At 42.2% G+C, this 12045-nt stretch overlaps 1 protein-coding gene across 3 annotated transcripts in view; it reads right to left on the reverse strand.

Moving 5' to 3' along the window:
- Window positions 1-235: 235 nt before the first annotated feature.
- The window catches only part of katnal2 (katanin p60 subunit A-like 2), a 41055-nt gene continuing 29245 nt past the window's right edge, over window positions 236-12045 (reverse strand). For 2 of the 3 annotated variants that reach the window (XM_078227790.1, XM_078227715.1), the window contains 5 exons: window positions 9691-9782; window positions 5691-5801; window positions 3488-3650; window positions 2419-2521; window positions 236-1035 (listed from right to left, as the gene is read on the reverse strand). In XM_078227790.1, the coding sequence (XP_078083916.1) occupies window positions 896-1035; window positions 2419-2521; window positions 3488-3650; window positions 5691-5801; window positions 9691-9782 (609 nt within the window). In that variant the 3' untranslated portion in view covers window positions 236-895. The remainder of the gene's footprint in view (window positions 1036-2418; window positions 2522-3487; window positions 3651-5690; window positions 5802-9690; window positions 9783-12045) is intronic. The other variant, XM_078227875.1, reaches the window with a different exon arrangement.

Here is a 12045-nt window from a genome sequence, read left to right on the forward strand (position 1 = left end):
TCCAGAACTAGGGACACTGTTTTAAAATTAGGTGTTGCTCTTACAGGACAGAGATGAGGATTTTTTTTCTCTCTGAGGGTTGTGTGACTTTGGAACACTGCCTCAGAAGATGAGGTCATTGAGCATTTTTAAGGCAGAGGTAGATGTGATACAATTTCATGACAAGAGTTCTGTATCAGTACTAAGATAGATTCTGGAACTGTTTTTAGGTATTTGAATAAAAAGTTAGAACATTAGGCAGCAAATATATTTATTTTCCTATCCCACAGACAGTTCACAGGTGTTGATTTAACTTATAAAAAATACTTTAAAATCCACAAAATGCTGAGATTTAGGTCCATTGACTATCAATAAGGCAAATAATGGCTCTTGAATAACGTTAACCTTGTAAAACAGGATGTAAAACCAGAATATTGTGAAGCAGCCATGACTGATGAATGGGTGAGAGGGCCAACAATTCACACTTCTCCTCAATTAATACCTGAATTTCTTTAGGTTTTTACAGATTAACGTTAAGAGTCCTGCACAACTGAAAACTGACATAAAAACTGACAGCTCCTTTTGCTGTTCTTTTGTACATTTTTTCAAAGATTGCTTTCTCTCCCTGCTGCGTCTGTGTATACTTTCCATCAGGGACAGAATCAACATTCACTTCAATCGCTGAGCTGCACGGGTGATTGTTGTTCCTGGTGATCCTTGTCTGAGCATGTCTCCATGGTAGTCTTAAGACTTTGAGAGTCGAAAGTCAACGCACTTGCAGACATTTGGCGATTAAATGCCCAGCACATTCTTAAAAAGAGAATAGTTTCACTTTAAAAATGTCAAAGGATCTTTGCCAGTCTGGAAGTTTTTGCCGGTGGTTTGCTGTAGTTTCTTGCTTGTTGCATGCTCCAATTCATACCGACTCGTATTCATGCTGCCAGGCAGTGTATTTCTGACAAAGATTCTTCGCAGATGGTTTGGTGTGAATTATCACATCAAGGACATCATTTGTGGAGACTGTTTCCAGTTGAAAAATGGGTAGACTGTTTTTTCCTGAATATAGAAGTGAAGATTGTATGCACTTTAGCTGATATGTAGCAGGTACAACACATAGCTGTGTTCTACCAGATACACTGATTACTGCACATGCTTGGAGAAGAACCAAGGTGTTGACTATGTTTCATTCTCCACAGATAAATATTTACAGTTTTTTGTTTTTACTTCAGATTTTCAGAATCCACAGTATTTTGCCTTTGCATCCAGGAGTTGCATCTGAAGTAGTTTTTATGCCTTTTAATTGCACCTAAAAATTGCCTAACAGCCCATATGATGCCTATTTTACTAAACTGATCTGCCGTGACTGCAGCCAGCATGTTACTCTGACCACCGCTCCCCCACACCTATGCAAAGGCTGCTGCTGGCAATGCAGAGCCCAAAGCTCAAATGGTCTGCAGCTCGCCAATGTGAGGCCCAATTCGCTTGGTACAGTCAAACCACCATCAGACTTAATGCAAGGAATTTAATGATCTGGACGGGGGCCTGTCCACCAGCTGGAAATTTGGACAACCCCACCATGGCCATTTTTGGGAGGTCCAATGGGATTAAGTCCTAAACAGCACTTATCTTCCCAGCTTCAGGCTTCCCAGCTCCTGTGAGGTGTCGCTCCCCCACCCCCACATCCTAATCCGGGCAGATAATCCACCCCAAGAGCTGCCAGCTAGTTAGAGATAAGCAGCTTCACAGTACCTTTGAGAGCAGTGGCCAGAGCTGATACGGCAGTGGATTGGCATTAGAGGCTGAGGAATGGTGAAAGGGGCAGATCTGCCATGCCAGTCATGTGGAGCAGGGGGTGTGGTGGGGAGAAAGGGGTTCATTTTAAAGGTCTGACTCTGGGTCCCTCTGTTCCCATTGCAGAGTGCCCAGCCAGGCGAGACGGCCCTGCCATGACCTAGGTCTTCCCACAAGGTATTCCTCACAGTAGACGCACAAAGCCTACCCGCAGCATCAGCAGGATGAGGTGCTTAAGATGGTCCTTAAGATCTCAATTGCCCTCCAGGTGAGAAAGTCATCTTCAAGCCTACAGCTGAAGGAAGGGAGTAAGGTGACGGGATCTCCAGCCTGTATCCTCCTGCCAGCTCATCCCACCTCCAAACCCAGCTCCGAAGATGGGGGGTAATGAAATTACACCCACAATAGATCTCTTCTAAATTAATTACAACCAGGTCAGAACACATGTGGCTGGTTAAACAGCAAGCAACTTCTTCCTTTAGTCATATGTTTATAATTATATTTTTAAAGGATCCAGCAGTACGAAATTAAGGATTTTAAATAAAGCCATCCAGAAACCACTGATTTGTTTCACAAATAGGATTAGATTCCAATTTGAATCAAATTACTGATTATTTTGTGCAGCTAACAAGTTTATCTTCAATCTACCTGTTTGGTGATTTTCTAGTGCATCAAAGATCTTTCTCACAGGTCGCATAGCTGCCTCTTTGCAAACCAACTTGATGTCAGATCCGGAATAGCCTTTAGTTTCCTGTTGGAGAAAGTACAGAATGGAATGACGGTAGGAATGTGGGAAATGACGGTAGGAATGTGGGAAATGACGGTAGGAATGTGGGAAATGACGGTAGGAATGTGGGAAATGACGGTAGGAATGTGGGAAATGACGGTAGGAATGTGGGAAATGACGGTAGGAATGTGGGAAATGACGGTAGGAATGTGGGAAATGACGGTAGGAATGTGGGAAATGACGGTAGGAATGTGGGAAATGACGGTAGGAATGTGGGAAATGACGGTAGGAATGTGGGAAATGACGGTAGGAATGTGGGAAATGACGGTAGGAATGTGGGAAATGACGGTAGGAATGTGGGAAATGACGGTAGGAATGTGGGAAATGACGGTAGGAATGTGGGAAATGACGGTAGGAATGTGGGAAATGACGGTAGGAATGTGGGAGCATTTTTGTCAAATCTAAAATGATGTCTCTAGGGATCCTCACACAAAAATGTCATACATACCTTCATGTTGCTGCAACTGCTGGTGTTCACTGTGCTCCGTCCACAATCCACTTCCTCATCTGCCCTTTCCACTGCAGATTTTTCTCACTTTGTCGTCTCTCCCACACACGATCTCAATTAACCCGCCTGCCTCCCTCAACTTTCAATGAGGCATTTTACAGCTTTCCAGACTCCTGGACAACAGAATTCTGCCATTGCCATATCCAGCTTCTCCAACTCCTCTCGTTTCTCCACTTGTCCCATCACTCACCGCAGAACAAAATTTTCATCCAATCAGCTTGGGCTAGTTTTCAAACTTGGATTCCAAAAGCTAAACAGCACTAACTATAAACCACCCTACTCTCAATCCCACCTTATCCTGCTACAGCATATATCAAGAATTCTAACATTAGGATCCACCATTATAAATGTCACATCATCTTGCATTGATAACTCAAGACAATTTTAATGCACAAAAATGCTAGAGGGAATGCAATACTCACTTCTCCCAATAAACTATAGTCCAATTCAGTCCGAAGCTCTACACCACCACTGTTACTCAGAGGAGGTAGCCAGTGCAAAATCATTGCCTGACGTGCTTCTTTGGAAGGAAGATCAACTAAAATGCGTTTCTCCAGTCGCCGTAACATGGCATGATCCAATTCCCTGCAAAAATAATTAGTGTCATTGGCCCTATTTATATCAAGGTTTTCTGAAGCTTCAACTGGTCTTTTGTTTTACTCCTTTACAGGATGTGAATGTCACTGGCTAGACCAGCATTTACTGCCCATCCCTTGTTACCCTTGAGAAGGCAGTGATGAGCTGCCTTCACAAACTGCTGCAGTCCCCGACATGTAGATAGATTCACAGAGCTGTTAGAGAAGGAGTTCCAGGACTTTGACTCAGAAACAGTGAAGGAATGGCGAAATGTTTCCAAATCAGGATGGTGAGTGACTTGGAGGGGAACTTCTAGAGGGTGGTGTTCCCAGGTAAGAAGGGCTGCAGGGAAAAGTCTGGAAACTACAGGCCAGTGAGCCTAACATCTGTAGGGGTAAGTTGTTGGAAGGTATTCTGAGAGACAGGATCTACAGGCATTTAGAGGGGCAAGGAGTGATTCGGGACAGTCACATGGCTTTGTGAGTGGAAAATCATGTCTCATGAATTAGAGTCTTTTGAAGAGGTAACCAAGAAGGTAAATGAGGGCAGTGCAGTCGATGTTGTCTACATGGACTTTAGCAAGGCTTTTGACAAGGTACCGCATGGAAGGTTGTTGCACAAGATCCAGGGATCCAGGGTGAGGTAGCCAATTGGATACAAAATTGGCTTGATGACAGAAGACAGAGGGTGGTTAAAGAGGGTGGTTTTTCAAACTGGAGGCTTGTGACCAGCAGTGTGCCTCAGGGATCGGTGCTAGGTCCACTGTTATTTGTCATTTATATTATTGATTTGGATGAAAATTTAGGAGGCATGGTTAGTAAGTTTGCAGATGACACCAAGGTTGGTGGCATAGTGGACAGTGAAGAAGGTTATCAACAGGATCTTGATCAATTGGGTCAATGGGCTGATGAATGGCAGATGGAGTTTAATTAAGATAAATGCGAAGTGATGCATTTTGATAAATCAAACTAGGGCAGGACTTACTCAGTTAATGGTAGGGCGTTGGGGAGAGTTATAGAACAAAGTGATCAAGGGGTACAGGTTCATAGCTCCTTGAAAGTGGAGTCACAAGTGGACAGGATGATGAAGAAGGCATTCAGCATGCTTGGTTTCATTGGCCAGAACATTGAATACAGGAGTTGGGATGTCTTGGTGAAGTTGTACATTGGTGAGGCCACACTTGGAATAGTGTGTACAGTTCTGGTCACCCTATTATAGAAAGGATATTATTAAACTAGAAAGAGTGCAGAAAAGATTTATTAGGGTGTTACCAGGACTTGGTGGTTTGAGTTATAAGGAGAGGCTGGATAGACTGGGGCTTTTTTCTCTGCAGCGTAGGAGGCTTCAAGGTAATCTTATAGAGGTCTATAAAATAATGAGGGGCATAGATCAGATAGATAGTCAAAATCTTTTCCCAAAGGTCGGGGAGTCTAAAACTAGAGGGCATAGGTTTAAGGTGAGAGGGGAGAGATACAAAAGTGTCCAGAAGGGCTATTTTTTCACACACAGGATGGTGAGTGTCTGGAACAAGCCGCCAGAGGTAGTAGTAGAGGCGGGTACAATTTTGTCTTTTAAAATGCATTTAGACAGTTACATGGGTAAGATGGGTATGGAGGGATATGGGCCAAATGCGGGCAATTGGGACTAGCTTTATGGTAAAAACTGGGTGGCATGGACAAGTTGGGCCGAAGGGCCTGTTTCCATGCTGTAAACTCTATGACTATGATTCTATTTGCTGACCTTGTCCATCTAAATGGTAGCAGTTGTGGGTTTGGAAAGTGCTACCTAAGGAACTTTGGTGAGTTCCTGCAGTGCATCCTGTAAATAGTACAGATGGCTGCCACCATTCATCAGTGGTGGAGGGATTGCATGTTTGTGGAAAGAGTAGCAATCAATCGGCCTGTTTTGTCCTGGATGTTGTTGAGCTGCTTTGGTGTTTATGGAGCTGCACTCATCCAGGCAAGGGGAGAGCATTACATTATAGTCCTGGCATTGTGGGTACAAGAGGAGAGATCAGTAGAAGAGTAAATTAATAAATTAATTTCTCACCAAGGTAGGTTTGAAGCTGCCAAAACAAAGACAAGGTCATCAGATCGTGCCAAGCCATCCATCTGGACTAGGAGTTCGGTCTTCATCCGCCGGCTTCCTTCGTGTTCTCCACTGCAATAAAAAAATACTGAAATAGTTTCCTCCAAGAACTTCTTTACTTTTATTTATTGATTTTCTGGTTAATTTCTCTCCTTCAATTTACCTCCTAATATTACAGGCTGAACATCTACTTCTGCAATAAGCTAAACTACTATTAGTCACTAGGAAGTGTTCAGGAGGAGTTTCATCAGGATTTTTCCAGCTGTAAATCCTAGTAGGAAGTGTCTAACCTCCCTGAGGCAGCAGTGTTGCGAATTGTTGAGTCAAACTAATGTAGGAAAGAGTTGAAGGTTTGGAAGAGCTAATTGAAGAATTGTGCTCATAGTTTGCGAGAGAAGGAACTGTGGACAATTGAAATGAGATGCAATGTATATGATGCTAGACAGAATCTGTAGTGTTCTGTTCAGCACAGCAGAATTGGTGCTTGAGTGCAGACTTGGGAATCCAAGACTTGGGAACGGAATATCCAGAGACAAGATTGAAACCCTGTCAGGTGAGCTGTCGTTGGTGCCATCCGTGTTGGAGCAACCTTTGGAGAGAATTCCAAGATTAAATCTTGAAAGGTGAAGACTGCAATCCCTCAGAGTTTCAATGAGATTTTCTGACTCTGTTACTGATGTCGGAGTAGGTTGTTGAGAAATCTATGGACTCTGTCTTGGTTGCATCTGTCATTTATTGTGTGGTGTGTTTGACCACAATTGGTTCATTACTTCATATATTCCTCATATTTACCCTGAATATTAGAGTTTTAGACATATTGTATAATTATTTTATCTTTCTGACCTTGTATAGTAAAGTTTATTTTTGTTTGTTCAAAACCAGTGAACTCTTGTGTGTTTATTCACTGAACAAATTTCTTGAAACTCAAATTTTGTTTACTTTAAACAAAACGGCTGACGAATGGCAGATAGAGTTTAATTTAGACAAATGCGAGATGATGCATTTTGGTAGATTGAATCAGGGCAGGACTTACTCAGTTAATGGTAGGGCGTTGGGGAGAGTTACAGAGCAAAGAGATCTAGGGGTACATGTTCATAGCTCCTTGAAAGTGGAGTCACAGGTGGACAGAGTGGTGAAAAGAAGGCATTCGGCATGCTTGGTTTCATCAGTCAGAACATTGAATACAGGAGTTGGGACGACTTGTTGAAGTTGTACAAGACATTGGTAAGGCCACACTTGGAATACTGTGTGCAATTCTGGTCACCCTATTATAGGAAGGATATCATTAACCTAGAAAGAGTGCAGAAAAGATGTACTAGGATGCTACTGGGACTTGATGGATTGAGTTATAAGGAGAGGCTGAATAGACTGGGACCTTTTTCCTCTGGAGCGTAGGAGGCTGAGGGGTGACCTTATAGAGGTTTATAAAATAATGAGGGGCATAGACAAGGTAGATAGTCAATATATTTTCCCAAAGGTAGGGGAGTCTAAAACTAGAGGGCATAGGTTTAAGGTGAGAGGGGAGAGATGCAAAAGTGTCCAGAGGGGCAATTTTTTCACACAAAGGGTGGTGAGTGTCTGGAACAAGTTGCTAGAGGTAGTAGTAGAGGCGGGTACAATTTTACTTTTAAAAAGCATTTAGATAGTTACATGGGTACAATGGGTATAGAGGGATATGGGCCAAATGCGGGCAATTGGGATTAGCTTGGGGGTTTAAAAAAAAAAAGGGCGGCATGGACAAGTTGGGCCAAAGGGCTGTTTCCATGCTGTAAACCTCTATGACTCTATGATTCTAAAACATTATTAGTTCCTAACCCTCTCTGAGCAAAAACTAGGGGGTCTGGTCAAAGATCATAACAATACAAAGAATCTGCGAAAGACAGATTTTACTCTGGGTCTAACCTGTCCACTAATATCAGCCAGGATCAGAACAAAGCACATGTGGATCTGGAATAGAGGCAGTGCAATGAAAAATACAGTCTTAGTACAAAACACCAGTAACAAAATGACAGTCACAGTAAAGCCCAGAAGCCAGTGAAGAAATGCACTTCAGCCCAGAAGGAAGATTTCTAAGTCAGATAATAGAATCAGTGCTTGAGAATGTTGGGTTGGCACACTCACATAAGGTGTAGGAACAATCTGCATCAACTTAGGTTTATTCAATAGATGAGCATGCGCTGCCTTGCACCACAGCCACAGAAGCCAAATCCTTTGTGGGATCCAGGCCAAGATAAAGGCCTAGATTCTTGCAGAGGAGAGGGTTTAACTTTTCTTTTACACTACAAGTGGTTTCCTGACACAGGGGCACATTGGGCATTGCCTCTACCCTATCACTGGATGATGCAGCACCCAGCCACACACCAACTAGACCTTTCTACCACTATTCAGCATCGTTGAACTCCAGGCATGACCCCATCCAAACAAAAGCCCACTATTCCTATTTTTTTCCCAGCTGTTTGTAAAGTGAAAAAATAACAGCCACTGAAATCCATTTCTAAAGTCAAAATAAAATGTTATATATAATTTTAAAAAGCCTATTAGGGCACCTCAATGGCTCTGCACAGCAAGTACAACAATGAATAGCAGGTGAAAGTATTTTCCAACAGGCAAGTTGGAAATGCTAGGGGACCTCTTGTCTGCAGTTAGTTCAGAGTGGTATTGGTGGAACCTGCAAGATAAGAGCAGGTTTAGGGTAGATGTCAGCGAGTAACTCTTTAAATAAAGGTTAATCAATAGCTGGAAGGGATTGTCAGGAAGAGAGTGTGATTGAGGTCAGGACACTGAACTAATTTAAGAAATTAGACACCGGAATGAGAATACAATAGATTGGTTTTCTGGAAAGATTTGAAATTAGGTAAAGGTGTTTCTTTGTCCGAATCTATCTTGTGATTTTGCCCATTTTTGAAGGTGGTTGGGCACTCATTTGAGTGATAGCAGTGTGCGCCTTAGAGAGAGATAAAGGAAAAACACATTTTTTCTTATTATTAATTCTAGCAGTCAGATGTCACTGGCCCATGCCATTCCTGACTTCCAAGGTTAACTGTCAGCATATATATTCTCTCTGACCTGAATGGGGAGAGAATGGAATGATAAATCTTTATTAACCACGGTCATATGATAGAGGGTTGACAATTCTGAGATAATGCATTTTTACTATAATTACATTGCTTCTGCCTGCTCTTCAAAGGTTCAAACTATAAAAAATAATAGCCAGCAGTCACAGATCTAACAAATACAGACATAGAGGAACAGATATACAAAGAGGAATGGGGGAACAAATTGGGAGACATGGACCTGAACTTTAGGCTGAAGGTCAGCCGTGCCACCCTCCCATCTAGAAGGACAAGGACAGCAGATAAATGGGAACACCATCACCTGCAAGTCCCCCTCCAAGCCACTCATCATCCTGGCTTGGAAATATATCGCCGTTTCTTCACAGTCGCTGGGTCAAAATCCTGGAATTCTCTCCCTGACAGCATTGTGGGTCAACCCACAGCATATGGACTGCAGCGATTCAAGAAGGCAGCTCCCCACCATCTTCTCAAGGACAACTAGGGATGGGCAATAAATGCTGGCCAGCCAGCGATGCCCGTGTGCCACAAATGAATTTTTTAAAAGCTGAAAAGTCAGGGCAAAGCCACCTCTGCTTGGTCAGGTCACACCACAGCCATTTAACAGCCGCCAGGCCGTTAACTGGCCAGGGCAAAACTGCTGCCCCATCTGGAAGTCGAGTCCCCAAAAGCCGTCAGCCAACCAAATGGCTAGCAGCTCTTTAAGCCCAGCAGCGGCAGCAGGAACTGTGGTCACATCTGGGACAGTAGGCAGCTGCAATGGCACCTGATTCTCTGCTCCCCCCTCCCACCCTGTCTGCCAGCCCATTCGGTGGGGTAGTGGTAAATTTCCACCATGAGAGATGGTAAAAATAATTTTTTTAATATAAAAATGGATTAAGAGTACTGACCCAGGAGCACTGCCACGTTGGCTCATCACTGACTCCAGCTCATCCAGAAAGATGGTTGAGGGAGCATGAAATCGAGCAAGTTCAAACAGCACCTGGGAAATACAATAGGTAATACATTTCAAAAATAAAATTCATAAGTCAAAATAAGGATAATGTTGTGCAAAGCAGAAATGGGAAGAACACACAATATAAACAATTCCCAAATGGGTGGCACAGCTATAGCATCAAGCTATCCTGTACTGACAGGGGACAAGGAATCAAATAAAAAGACAGAATATAATTCTGGAATAAATAAAATTCATAAATCCCTCTGCACCAACAAAACAAAGAAAGGAACAGCTGAATGAGCTGTGCCACAGGATATATCAAAAAAAAATTAGGAAACCTGAAAACAGATTTGTCTGAAGGAGCCCCATCAACTAGCTTCATCACATCCTTCCAGAAAACTAACCCTATTGTCTTCCTATTACAGCATATAGTAGTGTTCTAAATGAATACAAAAATCAATAAAATCTGAGGAAGGGTCTTAAGACCAGAAATGTCACCTGACTGACTCCTATTTCGCCAGAATTGCTGCCTGACCTGCTCAGCATTTCAATTCTTTTCTGGTTTTGTTGTCAATATTTCCAACAGCATCTTGTTTCCGAGCTGAATTCACTTTTCCAAACCACAGGCTTCCTGAAAACTATTTCTAGCTGGGTGATGGTTATTTATTAAAAGAAACACTTGCTGTTTACCAATGCTAATCTGGACTGCAGATAAGTTGTCTAACCAAATATTAGCTGCACCTCTCTGCAAAAGGCCTAAAACATTTTTAAATTACTTTTTTTGGGTCCAAGAAGCATGCTTTAGAACCACAGAATGTCGACTATCGGGTCCTGAGAATTTGACTTTGGTCCTTTAAGTTTCTCCAGTACTTTTCCTGTGCTGAAGTTAACTACTTGAAGCTCCTGACTCATATTAGCCCCTTGATTTCCCTCCATATCTGGTGTGCAATTTGTGTCTTCCACTGTGAACACAGATAAAATATTTGTTCAATTTATCTGCCATTTCCACATTCCCCATGGTAATTTGCCCTGCCTCTGCCTCTAAGAATCCAACATTTACTTCAGCCACTCTGCTCATTATGTGCTGGTAAAACATCTTAGAATCTATACTCATGTTCCTGGTTAGTTTTTGGTCATTCTTTGCTGATTTCTAAAACATTCCAAATCCGCAACCTTACTATTATTCTTTGTAGTATTTTAAGCCTCTTCTTTTAATCAAATATTCTCAACTTCCCTATAGATAGATAGATCTTTCTCACTGAGTTTTTGATATTAATTTTTGATTTTAACGGATTTTTGTTGAACATTTTGAATGATTTCTTTACATGTATTTACCACCAAATATTTTGGTCAATTTGCCCAATCAACAATAGCCAGCTCTTCCTTCATACTTACGTAATTGACTCTGCTCAAGTCTAAGATTCATGTTTTGTGCTCAAGTATGTAACTCAAAAAACACTCAAGCCCATTACCAACATTTTTACAGCTGCTCTCCAAAAACAGCTTGCCTCTTCCCTTTCACCTGACCTGCTGTTCAGTTCAATATGAGAACCAGTTGATTTCCCACCCTCTAAATGGCAAACCACGACCTTTAAATGAGTCACCCAAAAGTGGAATTTAGTTTGGGCCTTAGGACAGCACAGACTTTTGTGCAGAACTGACAACTTTGGATCTTTCTGCAGAACTGACACTCTGGCAACTTGGGGTAAATCAAATTCTCAACTTCCAATTCTTGCTGTGACATAGAATGGTTCCATAGTGTCAGTAATACGCCAGTTTCTGTGCAAGTCTGACAGTGGATATCAACAAGCTATTTAACTATGTCATTAAAGTCAAAGCTAACTTGCACATAAACATTCCAGTTCGAATCACCAAATAATAATCAGAACGGAAGCCCAACTTCTTTTCTTTTCCAGGAAGCAGAATCAGTATTTGTGAGATTAGGGATAACAGAAGTCAGAAAACACTGCAGAAGGTGGTTTATAGTCCCTGTAACAGTAGTTATACCATTGGATAAAGCATTTTTTGCAATAAGTAATTGGAACTTGTAATAAAGTGGAAATGGGGGGTACTAATCTTGATATAGACTGGACAAATCAAATTGGCAAAGGTCAAAATCCTGGAATTCCCTCCCTAACGGCATTGTGGGTCAACCCACAGCATATGGACTGCAGCGATTCAAGAAGGCAGCTCACCACCACCTTCTCAAGGGCAACTAGGGATGGGCAATAAATGCTGTAGGGAGTCTGACAACACCAGGTTAAAACCTGTTGGACTTTAACCTGGTGTTGTTAGACACCTTACTGTG

The sequence above is a fragment of the Mustelus asterias genome, chromosome 1 (genome assembly GCF_964213995.1).
Source record: "Mustelus asterias chromosome 1, sMusAst1.hap1.1, whole genome shotgun sequence".
NCBI lineage: Eukaryota > Metazoa > Chordata > Chondrichthyes > Carcharhiniformes > Triakidae > Mustelus > Mustelus asterias.